The 26,790-nt window shown below is 43.1% G+C and overlaps 1 protein-coding gene across 1 annotated transcript in view; it reads right to left on the bottom strand.

Moving 5' to 3' along the window:
- Window positions 1–2,879: 2,879 nt before the first annotated feature.
- ITPRID1 (ITPR interacting domain containing 1) overlaps window positions 2,880–26,790 on the bottom strand; it is a 103,671-nt gene continuing 79,760 nt past the window's right edge. The window contains 6 exon segments of the mRNA XM_041728216.1: window positions 2,880–2,912; window positions 2,914–3,186; window positions 3,632–3,743; window positions 4,712–4,839; window positions 14,291–15,577; window positions 15,972–16,054. Of these exon segments, the coding sequence (XP_041584150.1) occupies window positions 2,880–2,912; window positions 2,914–3,186; window positions 3,632–3,743; window positions 4,712–4,839; window positions 14,291–15,577; window positions 15,972–16,054 (1,916 nt within the window).

The raw sequence follows: 26,790 nt of genomic DNA, 5'->3' as shown, positions 1-26,790 counted from the left end.
TCAGTATTTTTAAAGCTTCTCTGTGAGCCTAGAGGGTATTCAAGATAGAGAACCATGGGGGACACTAGTACATAACCCATGGGTCATGAGGTGGGCTGGGCTTCTAGAGGTCTCATGTCCTCTAGGGGAGAAAGGGCATGAGCTATAGGAGATGGTATTTGGAACTAGTTTTGGTAATCAGGTCATTGAGGACTGGGCTGGGCTTCTAGAGGTCTCATGTCCTCTAGGGGAGAAAGGGCATGAGCTATAGGAGATGGTATTTGGAACTAGTGTTGGTAATCAGGTCATTGAGGACTAAAGATAGCAAAGGTTCTGGGTGAGACAAGCAGCTCTCTATATCTTGGTTCCCCTTTTGTGCCCCTTTGTTGGAGAGTTCAGAGAAAAAACAAGGAAATGCCATGAGGTGTTTAGTGATCCTTGGGGGTTTCACATGCCGCCCTTCATCTGAGGGCAATAGGTCTCCTTTTCTACCTCTATCATCTCTGAAGGCATCTGCCTGATTGTCAAGGCAGAAACACAGCAACCTTTTCAAAGTCTATATTGGAGAAATGGAGATAAACCAGGGAGCCTAGAGGCTGACCCAGGGAAAGAGTAAAAAAGTTTGAAAAGTTTAGAAAGGGAAGCAATCTTGGGGAGGAGTACAAATGCAATATACCAGGAGTCAAGTTGGGGCTGGAAGCTGAACCATGATGCAGGAGCCAAAATAGGGATGTGTTCAAGAGAAACAAGGCAGCGGGAGAGTAAGAGAGGGACATAACAATTGCAGGGCACAGAGGTTGTTTGGTGCAAGACTGCTCTGGAAAGTGATCCTGTGACTTGTCTCTAATTCTCTAGGATAGCCTAAAAGTGTTCCCTGGCTACTCACCCTAGGCCAGGGTAATATGACCCAAGTAATGCCTCAGGGAGACCACTTTGGCAGAGGCCAGCATAGCTCAGAGAGAAGGAAGCTAGAGGCAGTTAGGAGGCCCCTCAGTTGGGTCTTCACCTAGTAATAGGTTTCGAAGGGGCTTCTGGGAATGACATTGTGGCAGTACACTCGGCAGTGATGTGATTGTTGATTCTGAGGGAAGAAGGTAACGGAGGACGAAGAGACAATGTGAACTTGTGGCTCTGAGTCTGCACGTGAAGAACGGCAATGCCATGGACCAGGAAGTATCAGGAAGATGAACTGACTCAGGGAAATGACAGGATCAGTGTTAGATGCTGAGCGAGACATACGGGCAAGTCTTCAGGGTGAAAATGTGTTATTGAGAGTAGAAAATGCTGGACAGGAATTCTGGAGAGGGCAAGGACTGGAGGTATAGGTACCTGTGAACTGCGTATATTGGGTGAAAGTAGGTGTGGAGAGTGAAAAAGAAGAGAATTAAGGATGACGGGGGATGTTCACACTCTGAGAAAGTGCAGTCAACTGTGGGATGGTCCAGATGGCATGAGGGTTCCACCGAAGCCAAAGGGTTTCCAAGAAGCAAGGGGGATGAAGCACGAGATGGGCTAGGAGGTCCATTCTAGTAGTGGGTAGTTTCAAAAGAAATAGCTTCTTAGTTTCTTGGCTTGGAAGTGACCTCCACCTGCACATCTCCTACACATCATTACTTCCTTCAAAGGATTATTTTTTTCCATGACATTTCTGGACTCTTCCATTCTTCACGCATTCTCCTTTCCTTAGAATTCCTCCAGTACTTCAAGACTGCCAGTGCATCCCACGGTTCAGTGGGGTGGGGGGCTCCCAAGCCTCCCTAGCTGCATGGAAGCAACTTGACACTCTGCTTCTCACAGCAGGGACTACACCAACAGCCTCGTCACTGGGAGGGCTGCCTAGCTGCAAGTCCCCAGCAGTGTGTTCCCCACAGGCCGTCGGTGTGATGTTGAATGTAAACCAGACTACGTGACAGTCCTGCTTAGAACCTGTAATGCTCCCATGTGGAAGAAGGATCGTGGCTCTCAGACTCCAGCATACAGTTGGCCCCCGGACTTCCTCTTTCTTCCACGTTCCCAACACTCATGTGCTCAGCACCTCTGGCTGGTTCTGTCTCAAGGCTTTTAAACTTCCCATTTCTTCTGCTTTAAAAGTTCCTTCTTCAGATTTCACATGGCTTCCTCTTCCTCACCATTCAGGTCGTAGCCAGATAGCCTCCTTTCAGCAAGGCTTTGGCCGTCACCCTAAGGAATGCCGGATGCTTTTTCTCCATGCCAGTCTCTACAATATTCCCACACTGTCTTCTCCATGGCATTTGTCAATATTGAAATTATCTTGTCTACTATTCCCATTTTCTTCCCTCTCCATCCAACTCTTTATGAGCAGGACGTCTGTCTTATTCACAGCTGTCTCCAGCATGAGAGGATTTCCTGGCACAACGTAGGAGCTTCATCGATGCTTCCAGGGGCTGACTGCCTCAGGCCGTTAGAAAGTCTGGTCCTTCTGAGGCCTGGATTTTCTTTCTCTCTTCTGTTGTCACTTCCTCAAACCAGGCCCTCCTGACATCTTGATCTCGATCAGATGCTATGTTCTCTTTCATAAAACCCTGTTATTTCCTTCAGAGCATTTTCACAGTTTCAAATCCACATGTCTTTACGTGTCCACATTCATCTCCCCCAGCAGAATCTAAATTTCCACAGGGCAAATTTCACTTATACCTAGAGATACCATATATCTTGGCCACCGTGTATTCCCTGGTGCCAGGCACATAGTAGGTGCTCACTTAGTCTGTATTGAATAAATATTGAAATATTGAGTTTCTCTTGGGTTGAAACGCAGCATAGAATATATTTTTTTAAAACGCTGAAGAAGGGTTGATAGACACTTCTCAGGGGCAACTTAGATTTCCCTGTCTGGCTAGAATGTGCTCATTGTGTTGGAAGGTCATCAAACCCACTCTGATCTAGAGGAAGATGTTTGTACCCTTTTCTCCAGTTAGGACAGTTTGACAGAGGGGCTGGACCTGACTCTGCTCGAGCTGAAGGAGACATCCTGGGGCTGCTCTCCAAGGTGGGTGGAGAAAAGGCAGCCAGATGGGTCACACTGGAGCTGGCAGCCTGCCATCCATCGTGGGGAGGCAAGGCAACCCGGAGGCCCATGGCCCGGTGGATTTTAGCACACAAAGTGTGGCCATTCCTTTCTTCTGTCCAGTTACAGTCATGCAGGTTTGTATAGTGTTCAGGTTGCTCCTCGGTGAGAAACTCAAGCTGCTAAAAGGAAAACAAGAACAGAAACAGTGGGCAACATACCGTATTTATATCAAATAGCTAAGCCAGACTAGTGGGAAAGGTACTCATGGGTGGGGGATTCTCTCCAGTGGGTTCTGTGAGCCAGCAGCTGATTTTGGCAGTGACTAAGCCGTACCTGCCCCCAAATTGTGTTTCTTCTTCTCATTGAGAAAATGGCTAATGATAACCTATCTCTCACGTACAGAGGAGGAGGTCAGATTGACACAGGAATTAGGTGACCCGAGTTCGAATCCTGAATTGTCATCCGCTAGCCACGTGGCCTTGAGCAAAGGCTTCGCTTTCTTTATACTTAAAATAGAGGTGTAGTCCCAGAATCTGAAACTGATGGCACCGAATTCTGATTTAACGCCCCCCTCCTACGGTGGCAGGATGCAGTCAGCTCCCACCCCCCCCTACCGTCTTATACCGATAGTATCTCGTCTTTGATTTGCTGAGCCCGGTCTCCCAGCTGAAACTCAAGCTCCTCCACCTGCTGCCGCAGGGCCCGGCGGAGGGTCTGCAGGTGTGCCGCCTCTTCCCTGCAGGTAAAGAACAGGAAGCGATCAGATTTCACGTGGCCTCCAAGCGCCCGCCCTCCATCATCCCTCTCAAGATGTAGGTCACTCCTCTGACATTTCTTTCTTTTTTTTTAAAAAATTATTTATTTATTTATGATAGTCAGAGAGAGAGAGAGGCAGAGACACAGGCAGAGGGAGAAGCAGGCTCCATGCACCGGGAGCCCGATATGGGATTTGATCCCGGGTCTCCAGGAACGCGCCCTGGGCCAAAGGCAGACACCAAACCGCTGTGCCACCCAAGGTTCCCTCCTCTGACATTTCTTAAAAGGTAATGTCACCTTCTTCATTTGCATCAGTCCCAGACATAGCATATACCACCAGGGCAGGTTCTCTTTCTTTCCTTTTCTAAACAACTCGATTGCAGAATAATTTGCATCCCACCGAGTTTACCTATTTTAACAGCACAATGTGATGATTTTTTGTAAATGTGCCAAGTTGTATCAGTCACCACCAGTCAGTTGGGGACCACTTCCACCCACCCAGTAAAAACTCCTGTGCCCCTTTGCAGTTAACCGTATTTCCATCCCTCGGGGCCCAGGCAGCAAGAAATGACTTTTGGGACATATGCTTTTAATCTATGTGAACATAATGCAGATTTTCAAAACCCTCATAACCCCCAACGCTTACATTTGCATAGGCCCCACTCACATCAGTGGAAGACATCCCACTGGCTAGCCCCTTCTTCCCAGCTGACTGCCCATCTTCTGACCTCAAATAGCCTTGGCCTTCCAGAATAAGTGTTGCTATCTAGCAAATAGCTCTCACAGACTCCCACTGAGAAAGCAAGGACAAGAACAGGAAAGCAAAGGAGAAGGACTCATTTCTCATTAGTCCTGCTCCCTGGTGCTCATCTGTCCTGCCCTGATTCCCCTTCCTTGCTCCAGGTGTGTGGGCTGCTGCTTGCTTTTATGACTCTCTTAGATAATTACCTTTCCTCCTCTGACATGTCCCTGCAAAGGAGTGCCTGCTGTCCTGTAAGATGCTGTTCAATTTCCTCTAAATGCTCCCGGAAACTCTGGCACACCGCCTTCATCGCTTCCATCTCGTGGACCGTGCACTGGGAACAATTAGAAAGAGCTGAGAAGGAAGTCCTTTCTGATTCACTGTGAGAGCTCCCCTCCGCTCCGGCGGCCTTCCCACTGGGGCTCTCTTGTCGGCAAGGAAGCCCTGTCGCTACCCTGTGGGGAAGAACAGAGGGAAAGCCCAGCCTTTGGCTTCTCCAGGCAAGTGGAGGCAACACTTGGCTGGGACAGAAGGGCAGCACTGGTTGTCGACTGGCTCTTGGAGACATTAAGTCCCGGAGACAGGCAGGCTGTCTGAAGGACTAGGTGAGGTAGGGGTTACCAGGGTCTGAAGGACTAGGTGAGGTAGGGGTTACCAGGGTCTGAAGGACTAGAGGGGGTAGGGGTTACCAGGGTCTGAAGGACTAGGTGAGGTAGGGGTTACCGGGGTCTGAAGGACTAGGTGAGGTAGGGTTACCGGGGTCTGAAGGACTAGGTGAGGTAGGGGTTACTGGGGTCTGAAGGACTAGGTGAGGTAGGGGTTACCGGGGTCTGAAGGACTAGGTGAGGTAGGGGTTACCGGGGTCTGAAGGACTAGGTGAGGTAGGGGTTACTGGGGTCTGAAGGACTAGGCGAGGTAGGGGTTACCGGGGTCTGAAGGACTAGGGGGGGTAGGGGTTACCGGGGTCTGAAGGACTTGGTGAGGTAGGGGTTACCGGGGTCTGAAGGACTAGGTGAGGTAGGGGTTACCGGGGTCTGAAGGACTAGGTGAGGTAGGGGTTACCGGGGTCTGAAGGACTAGGTGAGGTAGGGTTACCGGGGTCTGAAGGACTAGGTGAGGTAGGGGTTACTGGGGTCTGAAGGACTAGGCGAGGTAGGGGTTACCGGGGTCTGAAGGACTAGGGGGGGTAGGGGTTACCGGGGTCTGAAGGACTTGGTGAGGTAGGGGTTACCGGGGTCTGAAGGACTAGGTGAGGTAGGGGTTACCAGGGTCTGAAGGATTAGGTGAGGTCGGGGTTACCGGGGTCTGAAGGACTAGGCGAGGTAGGGGTTACCGGGGTCTGAAGGACTAGGCGAGGTAGGGGTTACTGGGGTCTGAAGGACTAGGCGAGGTAGGGGTTACCGGGGTCTGAAGGACTAGGTGAGGTAGGGGTTACCTGGGTCTGAAGGACTAGGTGAGGTCAGGGTTACCGGGGTCTGAAGGACTAGGCGAGGTAGGGGTTACCGGGGTCTGAAGGACTAGGTGAGGTCGGGGTTACCGGGGTCTGAAGGACTAGGCGAGGTAGGGGTTACCGGGATCTGAAGGACTAGTTAAGGTAGGGGTTACCGGGGTCTGAAGGACTAGGTGAGGTCGGGGTTACCGGGGTCTGAAGGACTAGGTGAGGTCGGGGTTACCGGGGTCTGAAGGACTAGGTGAGGTAGGGGTTACCGGGGTCTGAAGGACTAGGTGAGGTCGGGGTTACCGGGGTCTGAAGGACTAGGTGAGGTAGGGGTTACCGGGATCTGAAGGACTAGTTAAGGTAGGGGTTACCGGGGTCTGAAGGACTAGGTGAGGTAGGGGTTACCGGGGTCTGAAGGAGTGAGGTAGGGGTTACCGGGGTCTGAAGGACTAGGTGAGGTAAGGGTTACCGGGGTCTGAAGGACTAGGTGAGGTCGGGTTACCAGCGTCTGAAGGACTAGGTGAGGTAGGGGTTACCGGGGTCTGAAAGAGTGAGGTAGGGGTTACCGGGGTCTGAAGGACTAGGTGAGGTAGGGGTTACCAGGGTCTGAAGGACTAGGTGAGGTCGGGGTTACCGGGGTCTGAAGGACTAGGTGAGGTCGGGGTTACCGGGGTCTGAAGGACTAGGTGAGGTCGGGGTTACCGGGGTCTGAAGGACTAGGTGAGGTAGGGGTTACCGGGATCTGAAGGAGTGAGGTAGGGGTTACCGGGGTCTGAAGGACTAGGTGAGTTAGGGGTTACCAGGGTCTGAAGGACTAGGTGAGGTAGGGGTTACCGGGGTCTGAAGGACTAGGTGAGGTCGGGGTTACCGGGGTCTGAAGGAGTGAGGTAGGGGTTACCGGGGTCTGAAGGACTAGGTGAGGTCGGAGTTACCAGGGTCTGAAGGACTAGGTGAGGTCGGGGTTACCAGGGTCTGAAGGACTAGGTGAGGTCGCAGTTACCAGGATGCAGATACAGGGCCAAGGTGAGGGCTTATGCTTAGGAAATTTGAGTCCTATTAAATCTTGTTCAACTTGGGCGTTGAATACTGCCTCACTCTGAATCTCAATGACACTGAACACATTTGTCCCGATGGTATATGTTAGGTTAGAAGAAGTCTGCGTATATATATATATTTTTAAATCAGCCTCAGCCCTGCTTAGCCACAATCCCCGACGGTGAAATCTGCAGCTCAGCTCCATGCAGCTAACAAGCTCATCCAGAGCAAGGCAGGCATCAATGAGGCGTCCCAGGCTCTTCATCAACTAGAATCTAGAATTGACCTCTTGTCTCCTCTCCCAAACCTGCTCCTTGTTGCTCCTGATGAGAATCATTCTTTAAATGTTACTTTCTCTGCGTGACTGTGCTTCTGCTTTGGTTTCCTGATTCGCATATCTTCCTGCAGCCCCTAAGTCCAGTCCATTTGCTGGGAGCCTAATGGTTCCCTGAGTTCTTACTAGCTACCTTCCTTGTTTTCCAGCCCAGGTCGGATCGTGCTTTGAAGAATGTATGATCCAGAACCCAGCATCTCTACCTATCTGATTTTATTTATTTATTTATTTTTACCCATCTGACTTTAAGTGACACTAATTCTTGTTAGACCCTAATGCTCTCACTACAGTCCATGGGTTTGGCCCCCCTCCCTGTCTCCCAGAGTGTTGTGCCAGAGTCTGCTAGTTGCCTGCTCCTTGTCTTCTCCCCCTTTATTCACATGAACAGAATTCTAATATCTTAGGGCAACAGTGTGTCTAACAAATGACATTTCCCAGCATCCCTTCCAGTAGGACGGCGATGAGTTGAAAGCAGAGAGCATGGACTGGGGCTTCTGGAAAGCTCTTTAAAGGAAACTGATTTTCCTGGATGCCCTCTTTCAACCTTCTCTTTTTCTTCCTTCCATGGGGATCAGTCTTAACAGTTGTGTTAATTCCTCTTAGCCCTGTTTTTTAGGAAGTCTCAGATTTCTTACTCTTCCCCCCCAAAACTCAATGACCAAGATCCTGGCAGCCTCATGGCTATTTTTACTGGAACTGTCATAACAGAAATACTTTGCTATAAGTGATGTTTTTATACTGAAAGCTCCTCATCATTTTGCTTTGAGATTGGTTTTGATTCTGTCCCCTAATTTTTATATGTGAGTAACGTTTGTTACATGGCAAAACTCTCTAATTACTTTTGCTTCGGTGTAAGTGCATTTGCACCGGTTAGAGGAGTATTTGAAGTGTTACTGATGTCAGCAAGCGTGCTTCAAAGGTGACTGCAACTATGACTCTTGAAATCGGGAAGGATCTCAGAGACCATGAAGGGCTCTTTTGAAGAGAAATGTTCTGACACAGAATGGCAAACTGACTCGTCCACGGTCAAAAAAGGTCACCTTTCAAGTCTGATTCATTCTTTTATTCTCAAGATCTAACTGAGCGGGATGCCTGGGTGGCTCAGTGGTTGAGCATCTGCCTTTGGCTCAGGGCATGATCCTGGAGACCTGGGATCGAGTCCCCTGTCAGGCTCCCTGCATGGAGTCCACTTCTTCCTTTGTCTGTGTCTCTGCCTCTCTCTCTCTCTCTCTCTCTCTCTCTCTCTGTGTGTGTCTCATGAATAAATAAAATCTTTAAAAAAATCTAATTGATCCACATAGCTGGAGACTGGGATGAGTTATTTGTCCCTTAGGTGTGACCTGGTTGAAGGGTCCTAGTAGATTCCTACAGGCTGACCAAGTTCTAGGGATGGTGAGGCCAGGGACATGGAAAGCCTCAAGGGGGCTGAGCCTTAGAAACATTAAATTTTATGCTTCCTCTAGTTATTTTGGGGTAACCCTTTGTGATTGGAAGGCACGCAGGCTGGGATTTGGGACTGATGGCCTTTCTTCCCTGAGAAGGGAGTGAGGCGGAAGATTCTGAAACAGTGCCATCTTCTGGCCACTTGGAAGTACTAAAACTATATTTCAGGAAAAAAAAAAAAAAAAAAGGCAACCTTAGGCAAGGAAAAAAAGAAAAGAAGCTGTTTTAAACTCTTTTTTTTCCCAATGTAAGTGCCGGGTTATAACCCAAAGGCAATGAATTAAAGGCCTACTCGACTGACCCAAACCCATTAAAACAAACTTTAACTTCAATTGTAAGAGCAACACCACCAGAAAGCATTGAAACTTCACTTTTGAATGGGCTCATCTTAACTTTTTAAGCTGCGTGTGCTTTCGTTTTAGTTAAATCTAAACCATGAGCATTATAGAAGAATTTTCTGATATCCGAAAGTCTTGTTTCAGATGATCTCATTTTCTTTTATGGAAAGTTTTTTTTTTTTTTTTTTTTAAGTTGATAAATTATTATGAAGAACTCACATATACATAAGACTTAATCAAGTCAACAAACCAGGGTGACCCACAAGACCACAGAAATGGCATCTACCGGGATCCCTGGGTGGTGCAGCGGTTTAGCGCCTGCCTTTGGCCCAGGGCGCGTTCCTGGAGACCCGGGATCAAATCCCACACTGAGCTCCCGGTGCATGGAGCCTGCTTCTCCCTCTGCCTGTGTCTCTGCCTCTCTCCCTCTCTGTGTGTGACTATCATAAACAAAAAAAAAAAAAAAAAAAAAAAGAAAGAAAAGAAAAGAAATGGCATCTACCAATTAGTCAAGTTAGTCTCTGAATTGTTACCTACTGCCCTGTAAGGGGAGGAGGTGGGGATGTTTCCGGAGTCTTTTATCTAAAATTGCTCTTATTTTCAACACTCATTTGGAACTTCCATTGACAGCTTAGAGTATCTGTCCCTGCCTATAATCTTCACTGGGTCCAAGATTTATTTTCCAGACAATTTTTTTAATGAATAATTTTTGTAACCCTAGCTAGCACCTAGCATCTGATTTAGAGACATTTTTCTCCAGAACATTTTTCAAGCCTTACAAACCCTTACACACTCACTCACCATAGATACCTTTTCTCTGTGTTCTTGAGTTTGTTCTTTGGCTTAAGCAGCCTCCTCTTGTGGGTGAATGCAATCCCTCATTTTCACTTGCTTTTCTGCAAGTGTCTGCGTGCCTATGGGCACACCTGCACACAAGTGTAATAATGCATGTGTAAAAGATTGTTTTCTTTGAGTGTATGTTTGTGGTTCCTTGAATCTAAGTAAGGAGAAATGCATTGTTATCTAATAAAACCTTATATTTCAGGGTGTATAATGTCAGATTAATTTGATGTAAAAATAACATTTCTTGGTATAATTGTGAATTCTAGGAGGAGAGCAAACTGAGGCACTATGAGACAAGCTTTTAGAAGACATGAGATGGTGGCATGCACTCTCATTTAAACTCCTATTCAGGGATCCCTGGGTGGCGCAGCGGTTTAATGCCTGCCTTTGGCCCGGGGTGTGATCCTGGGGTCCTGGGATCGAGTCCCATGTCAGGCTCCCTGCATGGAGCCTGCTTCTCCCTTTGCCTGTGTGCCTCTCTCTCTCTCTCTCTCTCTCTGGGTCTCTAATGAATAAATAAATAAAATCTTTAAAAACAAAAAAACCCCCCCTACTCAGTTGAAAGCTGCCCACAAGTCTGAAGATGGCCATTGTGCGTAATGGGACACAAAACCCCTGCATGATCTGCAGAAGGGCTAATGTTTTATGATGTCAAATCAAGAAGAAGATCTATTTCCAGTTGTCAGATCTCTCCACATAGCTGGGGCTACTTGGGCCCAAAGTCATCTCTTGACACCAGGTAGGAGAAATGGGGGGAGCTCTGCTGTGCCCTGGAGCTGGCCCAGGTTCAATCCTTGGTCCCAGTTCTAATCAATGTCCTTCTGCCTACCTCCCAGAACCAATCCTTACCCTGTCCCTGCCTCTGAGTTTCCCCAGTGCCATCTCTCAAAAGCTGTAGTCCTCTGCCTGCTGCTGGGATCCCAGGGGCTGCATACCCACTTGCTTCTACAGTTTCCAGAACCATGTTTCTGCAAATTCATAAGGACACCCCCAAATACCTTATTGACCCTTATGTCTTTTTTTTTTTTTTAGATTTTATTTATTCGTGAGAGACACAGAGAGAAAAGCAGAGACATAGACAGAGGGAGAAGCAGGCTCCTTGCAGGGAGCCTGATGTGGGACTTGATTCCCTGGACCAGGATCAGGACCTGAGCTGAAGGCAGAAGCTCAACTGCTGAGCCACCCAGGCATCCCCCTTTATGCCTTATTAAAACTTTTCATATTAATGGTCTTACTGGGCTGTACTAATTGGTCAGCTATGCTCTGTGGATGCTATGGTTTGCCTGATGGACTAGACAGCTTCCTGGCACCTGTAGTCAGGTCCACCCTTTGAATACCTGGGCCTCTCCAGACCCTGGTGTCTCTTTTGTCTGCACTGGTTTGTCACAGTCCCCTCAACCATGCTAATATCCTTATGAGGTAGAGTGTCTTTTCCGCTTGTGCCATGGGAGGCTGAATTACTCTTTTTTCTTTTTTCATTTGTGGCCATACAACTGAGCAAATGATAGGCTAATTGAGTATCAAATATAGAGCTATTGCCCTAGATACTCGATTATAATATTAATAAATGAAGTGATAGCACTTCCCAAAGAGAATTTAACGATAGACGTCTAGCTTCTTAGTCTATGGATACATGTTTGTTCTTTTTCTTTTCTTTTTCTTTTTCTTTTTTTAGAGAGAGAACACAAAGGGCTATAGAGAGGGGGAGAGAGGTTCTTTAAGCAAACTCCCTGCTCAGAGTGTGGAGCCCAAGCAGAACCTGGTCTCACTTCCCTAAGATCATGATCTGAGCAGAAATTAAGAGTCAGACACTTAACTGAGTGAGCCACCTAGGCGCCCCTCTTTCCCTTTAGAACACAACCAGTAAATGATTTATATTGTTTTTAGGAGTGATGATGTGAACAGAAACTAGATAGTATCTTATTATGGAATAAATAACTGCAACATTTACATTAAAAGAATGACATTTAGTACGTCTAGAGAGGCCTTTTCTTCTGGAGTTTTTAGGATAATTTTGACTTTTTTTTAATTTTGATTTTTTAATACTTAATTATTCTTAACAAAATATAGAACTAAATATGGTTTAATTTACATATCCTTGTAAAACTTATCTTAAAAATGTAAATTAGAAAAAAATCTTTATTCAGGATATTTTAGATTGACAACCTGGTTTTCCTCATGAAAACTAGAATACCTGATTGTAGGATTTAATATTTTTTCTCTCTACAGTGTCTTAAAATGTCAACTTCTCTAGCTGTCTTAGCTGTCTTTCATCCTTAACATTTTCCTGTATTAACTATGGAGCCAACAAAATGTTTATTCCCTTAGAGCTGAGCTTTTCAGCCCTGATGTTGTTATTTGGGGTAGATAATTCTTTGCTGAGTAGGGGTATGTCCTGTGTATTGTAAGATGTTTAGCAACATCCCTGACCTCTACCCACTAATAATAGCAACACCTACTCCAGCTATGACAACCAAAAATGTCTCCAAACATTGTAAAATGTTACCAGGGATGGGGGCAAGTTATCCCCAATTGAAACCCACCAGCTTACACCATTTTTTGGGGAGGCAGGTGGGGGAGGCAGAGGGAGAAGGAGCAAGAATGTTAAGCTGGCTCCATGCTGATTACATGTGGAACTCAATTTCACAACCCTGAGATCATGACTTGAGCAGAATTCAAGAGTTGGACACTTAACTGACTGAACCACTCAGGCACCCCCAAATCCACCACCTTATAGCATTTAAAATCCCTTAATAAATATCAGTGATGATGGTGGTGATGACTCCTACTATGCTTCAGGATTTGGACCTGGGCATTTCAACCTTAGCCTTTGCATTTCACTCCCACGAAACTTTTGGATAGTGTTATAATCTCAATGCCGTCTTTTACTAGTTCAACCCTTATTAAATGACCCACTTAAAAATATTCCTAATGCCTGAAACCTTGCAATTTGAAAAAATGATGTAGGAAATTATCTTTCATCGATCCTCTTTCTATGTTTATATAACATTTATGCAGATTTCTAGATGTTGAAGGGCTACGTAGTAATTTGCCTTATCTTTCACATAATCACTTTCTCATGTAGCTATTACACTTCTGCAGATTCAGATATTTTAAAGTTAGACACATCGTTGCCCAAAGTGTGTGGTCCAAGAATTTGATATCAGCTAAATCTGAATTTGAATCTGGATTAGCCACTTATTAGTGGGGTAAGTTGGAAACTTACACTCTCTTAGTTCTAGGTTCGTCATCTGCAAAAGGGGAAAGACTTGGCATTTATATTAGGGACCCAGGATTCATGGCATGGATAAAAATGAGGGTTACTTGACATAAGGTAAATAAAGTGATTAGCACAGGCACTCAATAAATATCTGTGGAATTAAAAGAATGGGAAGGTAACTCGTCAGGCATCAAATAGTAGGCACTTAACAAATTACAACTGCCCTCCACACTCCTTTGAACAGCTGTAGCCCTATGTTATCTGTGCCACCTTTATGTTTTTCATTTTCTATACAGGAAATTTCATGTGTGACACTCTTAATTTTGTTAATAATGGCTAAGCTTGACAGCCTAGATCATTTCTCACCTTGAGAATCACTGAAGAGGGGACACTGAAGGCATCACTAAATGCTTATTGATTTATCAGGGGCAAAACAGGTTGGGGGGCTCATTCAGTTTTCAGTAAACTCAATGTCCGCTTTTAAATAAACTCAGCCAAGATGGAGCAGAAGTCCCTCTATTTCATATAGAGCTTCTAAGGAAGCTCTAGATTCAAGAGCTGAACAATAATATAATAGTAATGAAAACTAGTAAGAAGAATAGGAGTCATACAATCAACATTTTCTAGGGCTTTCTGTGTGCTGGGCACTGTGCTGAGTGTCTGAGCATGCTGAGTGCTTTAGAGGCTTTCTCTCACTTAATCCTAAAGTAATCCTGTGTCGGTGGCATGAACAGACTCTCTATTTTACAAAACAGGAACTAGGATCAGAGAGATTTAATGGCTCGTGCAAGATAATTCAGCTAAGTGAATTTAAGACAGAGAATTGTTCAGTTGGAGATGAAGTACTGATGCATTAATGTTTATAACCTTACACATGAATTTATTATGCTCTAACCCTCTGTAAAATGGGGATTAATAATGAAATTTGCTTCCTTACCTCAGAAGGTGATTGGACATATCAGATAACGAGACATTTGTGAGACTATATCATAAGCTCTAAAGCACCCTACAAGTATTACTCATGATTTGAGATGGAAAGGTATGCCCCAAGAGCTCAAATTCAGGAAGCCCAAACATTATCCCTGAGTTGGTGTTCACCATCTGCCTTCCCGTCTCTGCAGAGATGATACTTACAGAACACAGCTCCTTCACTGTAGTGTCCTGAAGGATGTTCAACGTCTTCATGAACTGGGCTTCCAGATGATCATCTGAGCATGGGCAGTGCCTACAGGCTGAGAGCACAGGGCTGGGGCTCTGCCCCTCTGAGTGGCAGTGGGGATGGTGATGACAGCAGACACAGCAGTGGGCAGGTACAGTGTGACAAATGGCTGCTGGGCAAATGCGAGCGAAACCTGTGTCTAGAGAGACAGATTTGGTGAGGCGCTGGGCCTTGTTACTTGGAGCTGAACAGCAATGCCAGGGCCTAGGCTCACATATATTGGCCTGAACAGAAACATCACAGCACTCTCTTGATCTTGTCTCCAGTCTTGGTTCTGTGGTGGGAACAGGGTCACCCATAGTGCATTCTAAAGTCATTCCTTTAGAATCAGCCCCCAAAGCCACAGCATTCTGAGCAGCCGATGCCAGATTGGAGGACATCTGGATTGTCACAGACTTGGAACCAACAGTGTTTGAGTCAGCATTTGGAGGAAGCTTTTCCATCTCAGATTCTGCTCTATGTGGTACTTGACCCAAAGCAGGACACACTGGCTTTGCTTGAGGAGTATCTAGGTGGAGAATGGACTTTTCAGATGTTTGAATATTGTCAACTGTATAGGACATGACATTACTGGGCTTGGAGATGTCCTGTGGTGGGCTTTCTCCTATCAGTGAGATGTTGTTGGTGTCAGTATAGGTTTTGTTGCTTTCTGCTCCTCTTGGGTCCTCAGAGTCATCATGACGGCACTTGTGAGCAGGATCAATTCCAGGTGATCTTTGGGACTTGTGGTGGTGGCTTTGCATGTATGCTTCTCCAGTCCCCTCAAGCTTCAGAAACCCATCCTTCACTTCTGTGATGTGGGTCACCATAAACCCCAGAGGACAGTCATATCTGGAGGTAACTGTGCCCATGATGGCCTCATATTCAGTTTGGGGCATGGGTAGGTACTGCCTCTGATGGCTGTCTTTCCTTGGGTGTTCTCCCCATCTGCTGGTTTTGTCAAGGGCTGTATCTGGGGCCAATGGCTCTTGTGGCTTCTCCATATCCTCAAACTGAGACTCTTTCTCTATCATAGATATTGAGGCCTTTTCCTCCCCGATACTCCAGTCTTGTTTTGAAAAGGAAGTGCTCACCGTACTCTTGGAATCAGATTCATCTGACTCTTGCTGGCAGTACTGGGGTGACACCAAGCACTGGCTCTGATCCCTTGGCTTTCTACATCCATTCTCAGCAGGATTCTGGCTGCTTGGCAAGGAAGGCAACTGTGTGAGAAACCAGGATAAAAGCAAATGGGTCAGGAGGATGGGGAAGGCACTATGTTTCAGAAGTGTGTGTGAGTCTTTTCCTTATCATCACCATTGACTGAGGAGTCAGGAGATAAGTGTTATAAACTCAGTTTTACATTAGTTTACTATTTTAACTAAGCCCTTCTGTCTATGGGGCTCAGCTTCCTTGTTTGGTAAAATCAAAAGAAAATAAAAAGGAAAGGAATGCTAAGCTTTCAGGCACCTTGTTTAGTGTGATCCATCACCCCCCATTCCCTGAGTGCCTATGCTAGGTGTCTTCCAAGGGCTGATTGCCCTTTCCTGAGGTGCTGGCTAGCTTTCTACTTATCTTCCTTTTCATTCCTATTCCAAACCTCCGGTGGCCCTCTACCTGCAGGGGCAGGGGCTCCAGTGGTTCATCCAGGAACCCACTGCTGTCAGACTGGCAGCTGTTTTCTCGGTTCACTGTGGCACCTGTGGAAAGAAGAGGCCTGGAATCAGTGAAGGGAAATAGGCTGTCAGTGGGACTGAGATTGAACCTCCTCTGTTGCTTGATCCTCAATAAAAGCCCACTTCCTGGAAACAGAGCTGAACAAGGGAATTCCAAGGATTTATTTTCTCGTTTGTCAGAGGGTCCAGGTAAAATTGTGTCACTGGTTTCCTGAAATAAAGGAAAAAGGACCACCATCTCTTAAGACTAAATAGCAAATGATTGCAGATGCCTCTTTAATAAAGGGAAGAAAATCCCTTTCCAGAAGGAAATGAGTTGCTCTTAAATGCCACACTGGCAAAACAATAAAAAAATTGTATATATCTGTGCATATGTATTTTGTAATGAACTGAATATCATGTCCCTCCACCCCCCCCCCAAAATCATATGCTGAAATCCTAACCCCCATGGTAATTGTATTAGGAGGTGGGGTCTTTACGAAGTGACAGGCAATAGAGCAGAGCTCTCATTAGTGAGGTTAATACCTTATAAAAAAGACCCCAGGGAGGAAAGCTCCCTTGCCCCTTCCACCATGCAAGGACACAGTGAGAAGATGACCACCTGTGGACCAGGAAGTAGATTCTCACGAGCTACTGAAACTGCCAGCACCTTGACCTTGAACTTACTTCCAGCCTCCAGAACTGTGAGAAATAAATTTCTGTTGTTTACAACCCTGGTCTGTAGTATTCTGTTATAGCAGCCCTAATTGACTAAGACGTATATGTCTTTTTTTTTCTTTTAACTAAACATTGGATAAGAACTTTAGTAGCTTCATCTGGATGCTATATGACTACAAGTCCATGCTCATGTTTTAGACTGCTTTTCTTGTCATTGCAAAAGGCTGGAAGGGGCAGAGAAAGAATAATGTTAAGTGAGGGCAGGTAATGACTCTAAATATGAGCATCTGGAAATTCTAAATCTATCTGAAATTTTGCCATAGATAAAATACGTTATATTAGCAGGGATAGCAGATGTGGGTGGCTACTAGAGGACGAACCTGATAAAGATTAAATTGCAAGATTTTTTTTTTCTCCTACTTAATGGCAACTGCTTTATGGGCTAGAAGAGGAGGTTGCCTGGGAAGAGGGTTGTTGGAGTGTAGCCCTTCCCCTACAAAAAGCAGAAAGAGGACCCCTATATGTCCTGGGAGAAAAGACTGGGCATGGGTCTGGGGAGTGGCCTGAAAGGAAAAAAGTGATTGCTAATTGATCTCATGCTTGGCTATTTGGTACCTAAGTGAGAAATTGGGAATTTGCCTTTGTTTGAAGAACCAGCTGCTGCAGAAGAGTTCAAGCGAAAAAGCAAACAAACAGTCCACCCTCTGCCTAAGTGTTCTGGATCCAAACTTTGAGAGCAGCCCCACAAATAAGAGCAGCAGCACCTCATCAACTTGTAGGACTCTCTCCCACCAGTCTTAACTGCCCATGTGTCTGAGCAACGACAGTTGGTAGAGCTCTGGGTCCAGAGGTGGTCTACCCAGACCAAATTCCAACTACCTCACCCTGTAGTCAAAAGAAAGAGAAGGGGGCTTAGCTTTGTAGAATCAAAGTTTACAAATTCCATATTCATTAATCAGCCTCAATTAAAATTAAAGTCTAAAAATCAGAGGATGTAAGTTTTTAATAGCTGAATTCTAGAGAAACAGAGGAAATTTGAGAAAACAATATCTTTGACCTTGCTGTTACCTCTTTTGTATAGTTCAGAGTAAAATGTGGAATATATTTACAGGTCATAGACTTAAAGAAGACTTCGGCTTCTGGCAAGCGGATATAATAGGAACTAGATTTTCCTCCCACCTGAAACAACTAAAAAGCTGAACACAGTATGTGAAAAATGGTTTCCAGAATATGGGTGTCAGGTAATTTAAAATGGCTGTCCCTGAGAGGCAGGAACAAATAATGTGAGCCCTACAATCCCCCAGCTTCCTGCTTTGAAATAGTTTATAGGCTGCAGTGTAGAGAGGGAAGGTGGACCCAGGCAGACCCTGGCAGTCTCCCTGGGTTGAAGAGACAAAACCAAGAGTCCAGAATGACAGAGCTAGCTAGAGTTTGCAGGGAAGAATGGGAGAGAGGAGAGATCTTTACAAAGAGAGAACTCATAGGAACCCTCTTGAGTAGTTAGCTGAAGGCTGATCTGCTCCTGTGTGTGAGCAAACACCAAAGACTGGGGGCAGAATCACTGGAAAGGCTTAGGAGACAGTGCCTAGCACTCCCCAGGCCTGGAATAGTGCAAGCTTCCATCAGCCAGGTTCCAAAACTTCACGATTCACAGAGCCCTGGTGGAGCTGAGTGCTCAGGAGGCTCTTGCTGCAGGAGTGAGGAATAATTAGCTCTGGAAAGAGCATTTTTCCTACGTTGCAAATCTTAAAAGTGAGACATGGAAGGATCAGACTGTTTCTAAGTAACTCAACTCTGTCCCAGACCTAAGATAAAATCTACAATATCTGGCCTCTAACAAAAAAATGCCAGGCATGTAAAGAAGCAGAAAAATATGAGTCATAGGGGTAGGGGCAACCAATCAACTGAAACTGACTTAGGACTGACAGAGATATTAGAATTAGCAAGCAAGGATATTAAAATACTATGATTACAGTCCATGTTTAAGAAGCTAGAATAAAGATTAACTGTGGAAGGGAGACTGCTAGATATTAAAGAAATTACCCAAACTGAAATTCTAGAGATGAAAACTCAATGTCTTGGGTAAAATTTATATTGGATGGGATTAACAGCATTTTAGAAATTGAAGAAGAAAAAAAATTAGTGAAATTGAAGACACATCAGTAGAAACTATCCCAAATAAAAAGGACTAAAGAATAAAATTTAAAAATCAAAAGAGCATGAGTGAACTGTGGAACAAGCCAAGAAGCTGAACACATGGGTCATTGGAATATTTAAAAGATGGAGAGGAGCCCTGGAAGAAATACTTCAAAGAAAAGTATGTTTCAAGATGTTTGACAAACTCCAAGCACAAGAAATATGAAGAAAACTATACCAAGGCACATCAGCATGAAATTGCCCAACACCAGTGATAAAAAGAAACATCTTAAAATCAGCCAGAGACAAAAACACACATTATACACAAGGGAAACAAAGAAAAGGAAAGCAGTGGGTTCTCACTGGAAATGATCCAAAGGATAAGACAGTGGAGTGACATCTGTAAAGTACTGAAAGAAAAGAAAGTGTGGGTAAGTTTTTTTTTTTTTAAGATTTATTTATTTCTTTATTTGAGAGAGCAGTGGGAGGGGCAGAGAGAGAGAGGGAGAGATAATCTCCAGCAGATTCCCTGCTGAGTGTGGAGACTGACTTGGGGCTTGATCCCCGGACCCCAAGATTATGACCTGAGCCCAAATCAAGATCCCAATGCTTAACTGACTGAACCACCCACACACTCTAAGTGTGGGTAAGTTTTAAAGATTTTTTAAAGTTCTATAAATCTTTCAAAATAACAACAATTTAAACACAAAATAATAACAATGTAATGTGAGGTTTATAGAAAAGACTTAGAAGAGTAAAAACAAGAAAACAAAAACACTTGTTATAAAATTGAGTAATTTATATGGAAGGAATTCTCTGTGAGGCTTCCCTTTAAATATGATGTACAATCTTTATAGAGACTTTAGCCTTGATAATAGTAGAATATTTGTTTACGAGCTGTCAAGGGAAATAGTGTATATGCATTGTATGTTTATTATAGGAAATTTACTTGTGTAATATTTACACGATGGAGTGTGATATTAAGATTTTGCTGCTTGTGTTATAATGAGCTCCACCAATATTAAAACTCTTCAGCTCCTTTTAGAGTTAGAAAAATACCACCTATTTTTCTCCTTTTATCAACTATGGGTATGAAATCAACAATGATTATGGCAGAAACCTTTCAGATGCTTAATGCAGAATATAAAATATTTTTCTGGTGCTGTGCAAAGGGCTCTGAGCACTTTGGTTGGAGCCCTTCCACTGAATAGCCCTACAGGCTGGGCAGCCCATCCTCAAGAGTTCTCCATACAAGCGTCCCATTCCAGTCTACATGCTTTGGGACCCATGGCAGCTTTTCTAGTTAGCCCCCACAATGGCTATGCAGTGGACAGAGCATGGGACAGGAGAGAGCAATATATGGGACTGACTTTTACCCCTCATTCTCCAACCCTATGCTATGTAAATGTTAGGGGGTCCAGAGATATTCAACAGCAGTGTTGAACCTTGCTGAAGGATGGACAAAACAGCTCTGGAACCTCTTCTTTCTATATGTCTTGGTGCAAGATTTGCAGCATAAGCTGTGAAGGACTTCCATACATCATTATTCTTTGACTATTCTAGACAATCCCTAAGCAATTACTATTCTTGAGTATAAGCTTCATTTAAAATGGTTGCTCTTCTCCTTCTTGCAACCCTAAGATGAAATGATATATTCAAGCACTAGAACAAAATTCTATGTCAGAGTTCTTTCCCACATGTGCTGGTTGGTCCACATCAACCTGGTCCAAATGAAAATAGAGAACCACCAAAGTTAAGGGTCCCTAAAGGGTAGAAAGGGTGATTTTCTCTAAGAAGGACATGTTTAAACTATAACTGTTACCTTTAGCTAATTGCACTAATGTAAAGCACAATGAACAAAAACAGACAACAAAATAACCTCTGAGACTCATTTAAGTGAATTTTGGAAATGACCAGATTTTGAGAGCTTTTCTTTGATGGTGAGATCCAATGGTGGAATTGGGCATAGTTCTCTCAGTACCAGAGGCTTGTTTATCTTAAATTTTAGAAGTCAGATACATGCATTTGAATCATTTAGAAGTTACCAAGTAATGTGTGGGCCAATTTACAGATGGTTTAGTTTCTTCAGAGAACTAAAAATCTTTCCGGCCTATAAGCCACCTTTTCAGCAACTAGATGATAAACATCTCGAAATTGGATTCGCAAATTCAAAACATTCTCTTAAGGATGTAGCAATTAAATCATATAAAGGATGAAAAACCACTTAGCCCAGGACAGCTACAATAGATGGTTAAACAAACAGACAAATGCAAATGTGCACTGTTTGTCCTCACACCAAATATGTAACACAGAGGGCATAAATTAAGGGAAGACAGTATGGCATCTGGCAGGGTAATAGTAAAGGGGGGCCAGCACCCCCCAGGCCAACCCAGCCCAGTTCCCGAAACTATTGAGGCCAAGACTGGGAGAATCTTAGAAGCTTCACCAATGGGATTTTCCATAGGCTCTTAATAATGCCCAAGAAGCTACAGCTCTTCCTTACTTCATTAGATTAGGACTTTGAGTTCCCACCTTTCCTCTACCTACCAGTCCTTTCTTCCTAACAAGATCTAATTATTCACATTCTCCCCTACTGGAAAGATCTTGCTCCAAACCACCACCAGCCCCTTTATAGGTTTGTCATGTCCCTTTAGACATTCCGGTTCCCCTATCTGCCAATCCCATAGCTCAAGGGGTGGCCAGCTTCTCTACAGTGTATGCTACTGAGATCCATGTAGGACCCTTAACTGAGTCGTTTAGAAAATCCAGAACTAGATCTACTGGATTCAGATTCTCACTCTCTTATTTACTAGCTGTGTGATCTTGGGCATGCAACTCACGTTCGATGAGTGTTTCCTCATGGGGAAAAGAATAAATACGGCAATGATAGGTTACTTGTGAGGTTGCAATGAGAATAATATATAATAATAAGTACTGGATATATGAAGACTTCATGCACCTGTAAAAGATGATATAATTATGTGTATAAGTTTTGTTGGAGAACATTCTCTTAATGTTATCAAAGAAAACTCAAGTACTATGAATATCATTGTTATCAATCATATGTACCATTATTAATGCTGTTTGTTAAAAATCCCCCTTTTCAGCACAGGCCTGTCTTCATGGAGTTAGATTTTAACCTTTCCCATCAAGCAGACCCTGCCTGGGCAGGACTGCTTCACTGCCTAAAAAGTTTGAAACATTTCTGCCTGGGAGGAGACAGATGCCTCAGGCACTTTGTCTGGATAATCAGCAGGTGGCAGCATTATACCAACCACAGAACCAAGGAGCCAGGGCCCTACCTAGAGTCTAGGCTACAAGTCCTAAGAAAAGTTCACCCAAACGGCTGCTTTTCTGAGCTGAGTTGATAATAAAGGCTTTTGAATCAATCCTAAGTAGAGAGTTTTACTCTTAGTGTAGTCTGAGCTCCTATAGGCTCAGGAAAAAGAAATTCTATGGAATTGAAATATAGGGAGGGAGAAAAGGAAAAGGAGTCTTTATATGTGTGGTATAGGCTGGAGTTGTGTAGAGCAAAAGAAAGAGATCAGACTGGGGCCCACTGTCTACACTGATCTATTCTACTTCATTGATTTCTTTATTTTTATTTTTATTTTATTTTATTTTATTTTTTTTACTTCACTGATTTCTTTGCCATGGTCCCCTCTCTTCTAGCCCCCAGTGACAGAAAATTCCGTGACAGTTCTGTGATGAAGTTGAGTCACAGGAGCAAATTCTGTTGGAACTGGACTGGACAATATAGACGATGCAAACTCAAGGTGGGCAGGTAGCATAAGCTTGTGAAGCAGCTGGGATGCAGTGTGGATTGTCTGGACTCCAGAGGCTGTATTCCTCCAAAGTCATTTTGAAAATTAATTTTAAATGTTTGGTAGAACAAACAAAAGTACTCTATGGGCCACAGTCAGTCCTCCAGATTGATAGATAGGATGGTGCCACCTATCATCCAATGCAGGAGTCCCTTCCAGAACATTCCTTACAGATGGCCATCTAGTTAGTGCTTACACATTTGTGGTAACAGGGACCTACTTCTATCTAGTCAGAACATATCATACCTTTTAGGAAATGCTTCTTTATGTTGAGCTGAATCTACTTTTGCATTTTCCGTTTGTGGGTCATAGCTTGATCAAGGGAGTAATAAAGAACATGTTTAACTCCTTTTCCTCAAACCAGCTCTTTTGTGCTTTCAGGCCTTTTCTCCTCAGCTTAAATCTCCCCAGATCCTTTAAATCAGCCCTCACAGGGCAGTTTTTAAGCCATTGTGTCTTGTATTTCTCAGTTAAGTGCTTACCTAGTAATGTTTGCTATAAAACCCATCCCTCAGAACTAGATTCAGTAGTTGTGATAGGGTCTGACCAATGGCGCAGAGGGAGGACCACCCTTTGCCTACTCCTGAATGTCTCACTTATACTCACAGGCCAAGATTAGTCTAGTCAGAAGTTCAGTTCCCAGTGTTGGGTTATCCTGGAATCGGTCCTATTTTGTTCTCTTGTGAATTCAGTCGAGCTAATTTGAGACCACATTTCTATCCTGTCAAGATGATTTTGACCTTCATTCTGAAATCTGTTTGTGTTATCTGTGGCCTTGCAACCCCTTCTTGCTGTGGGCCAAGCCACTGCTAATACTCTAAAGAGCCTGGGAATGCTCTACTGCAAAACTCCATTTTATCATTTCACAAATGTTACTGGGCCCCTGTGGGGTCTTACGCTGTTCTAGAAACTCCAGCACAATGTCAACAAAGATACTCATCCTCACAGAGCTTATATTTATCTTGACTCTGATCCTAGAACTGACGAATGGCTGAGAACATTCGTGACTGTGGCAAATATTCCTGAAGCAATTTAATTCTTCCTTCTATGCCAAGCCTGCTTGGGCGGAGGAGTTCCTATCCTACAAAGATTTCTACGTAATGTTTTCATAACTTCCACAAGTGCCCTGGTGACATTTTTGTTTCTTTTTTATTTTAAATATTTTATTTATTTATTCATGAGAGACACAGAGAGAGAAGAAGAGACATAGGCAGAGGGAGAAGCAGGCTCCCTATGGGGAGCCCAATGTGGGACTGGATCCCAGGACCCTGGGATCATGACCTGAGCCAAAGGCAGAGGCTCAACCACTGAACCATCCAGGAGTACTGACATTTTTACTTCAATCTCTTTCTTATTACCTGGGAATTCTTCCTTCCTTCCTTTTTTCTTCCTTTTTTCCTCTTTATTTCTTCCCCTTTCCTTCTTCCTTCCTTTCTCTCTCCCTCTGTTTGTTTATCGTTGCAGTTTTAGCACTCTGTCCTCTATTCTTTAGTGAAAACAGTCTTCCTTCATCATCACAAAAGAACAAGAAGAAGAGGAAGAAGAGGAAGAAGAAACCACAGAAGAAGAAGATGCTTTTGTAAACTGCTTCTTTTTTAGCTTTATACCATTAGTTGTTTTTTAGGATCATTAGTGTGTGATGGTGAAGAAAATTTGGAAAATGAAAAAATGTCAGTAAGAAAATGAAAATCACTTACCATCTAAACCATGCAGAAAAATTATTATACTCTGTCTATAGATCTTTCCATCCACACATTTTCTCTGTGCACAGGGATATGTGTCTATTTTGTAAAATAAATATGACATACAATTTATAATCTTCTTTTGCATATATATGTGAGTTTTTCTTTACCAAAAGTTCCTTATAATGTGTGTGTGTACATGTGTGTGTTTGTGAGTAAGCGCATTTCTGTTTCAGATGGTGGTGTCATGATTTATACTGTGTAGAAAATAACTGGATAGGTTTCTGTCTTTGTTTCTATGTCCTCAAGCAGCATGGAGAGCTGATGTAGTATTATTTCCTTAAACTTTTTAAAGAATTTAAAAGAGCTCAGCCTTAAAACCCTGACAATGGTGCATTTTAAAAGATGAAATTCTTTGACAACTTTCAATTTTGGCAATAGTTACTGGTATATCAGGACTCCCACTTCTTAGATTAATGCTAATTCTTACTTTTTCTTATTTATTTTTCTAATGTCATCAGCCAAATAATTTATTTATCTTCATTCTAGAGTCTCTAAAAAGAGAAAAGACTACGTCTGTGCCTTTTAAGATAGCTTTGGCCTTATTTCATACATTTTTGAATAGCCCCTTTTTAAAAAAATCCATCCTATCTAATAGTAATGCTGTCATTCCTGTTTTCCCTTTTCTTTTTTGCATTGGTATACTCTTTTGGTATATTTTTGCCATTCATTTTTCTTTTAGCTTTTCTGTTACTCCTTATGTTACATGTGGTTAACATTTTTAAAAATTTATTTATTTTTTATTTTTTAAGTAGGCTCCACACCCAGTGTGGAGGCCACTGTGAAGCTTGAATTCACCACCCTGGGATCAAGACCTGAACTAAGATAAAGTGTGGGACACTCAACCGACTGAGTCCCCCAGGCATCCCATAAATGTGGATAACAGTTTTAAAAGACCTTTGAGTCTTTTCCTTTGTTAGATGCATTTATTCCATCTATGACTATTTTAATAAAATATTCATTTAGTCTTATTGTTTGTAATTTTACATTTTCTATATTATAACTGGGATTGATGTAACAAATATGTCGCACACTTGATACAAATCTGAAAATAAGCATCACTAATAGTTTATAACAGTCTTTTCTGTTGAGCTGGAATCCAGCCTCAGACTATTTGTCAGTTCAACATTACAAATGACTAATATACATCAGTGAAAACTGGGACACAAGTTATTTGCTATCCTACTGTTGTATTAATAAACTCCAAACTTCACATTTAAGTAGACTCGATTTTGAACTGCACCATAAACAGCTGTCTCAGAGATTAAAGGAGATAATATAAAACATTTAGCATAGTCTTTATATTCTGAATATTCAGAATGTGGCTATTTGGCCTCAATATTTGGTATATAATTAATTAATTAATTAGTTATTCATGTTTTTTTCTTTTGCCCCATGGCCTATATTTTCACTGATTGCTTTTTCCCCTCTGGTAATTCACAAGGCATGGAAAATGGTTTTAAATCTAATTGGTGATAACTTAAAAAAAATCTAAACACTTCAAACTGCAATTATCAACATCAAGAATAAAGCAGTATCTACTGACTCCCCAATTAATCAGTATTTGCTGACAATTTTATTTTCTTCTACATTCAGCTTTCTCTGATATGATCTAGGATTTTAGATCCAGGATATTGTTGTTGAATTCTTTTTTCATGTTTCTTCTCTTTTAAGAATTTTCATGGTATTTGCATTATGCCTATATAATTTATAATTCCCAAGACTTTGCTTGTCTGAAATGATGCTTCACTAAAAATATGACAACTCAAAAGAGTATAGAATTCTGGAGCTATAAAATTTTCACTTAAAATGTGTCTTCACTATCTTCTGGCATCTAATAAGAGGATGTTTGTTGAGAAGTAAGTGAGCATGAAAACTCCTCTCTATTGGTCCCATGGTCTAATCATTGTATTTTTAAATGCATAATTCACTCTGCTTCCTCTGACATCTTTTCAATACCACTTTCTTAAAAATCATCATATTAACAAATTACCTTAACAATTGTTGAAAGGACACTTTAGAGTAATATATTCAGAGGGAGTGACTTGTGATGTTTCTCTCTGCTCCCTCCTCCCCCATAAGCTATGTTTCTACCCACAGGAGAAAACAAGCCAGTGTGCCTGGAGCTAGGTGACATAAAGTAATTAGGGGTTTGGTCATGCAGAATTTTGGAATTAAACAATTTAGGATTGTAATTCAATTAAATATTTCTACAACAGAACATTTATATGAATCTATAAAGATTGTATTGTCTCAATATACATATCCTCTTTGTCTCTATAGATTCTTATTTATTAGATATTCCTGAGTCAAAAAAGAAGGGGCACAGATCCAGTTTTTAATAGCAAACGTGCATTCACTCTCCTGGAAGAACATAATGACATATTTAAATTTAGATCCA

Source organism: Vulpes lagopus, chromosome 13 (genome assembly GCF_018345385.1).
Source record: "Vulpes lagopus strain Blue_001 chromosome 13, ASM1834538v1, whole genome shotgun sequence".
NCBI classification, from domain to species: domain Eukaryota; kingdom Metazoa; phylum Chordata; class Mammalia; order Carnivora; family Canidae; genus Vulpes; species Vulpes lagopus.
Note: the sequence above shows the minus strand (reverse complement) of the source record. Positions and strands in the feature narration are given on the sequence as shown.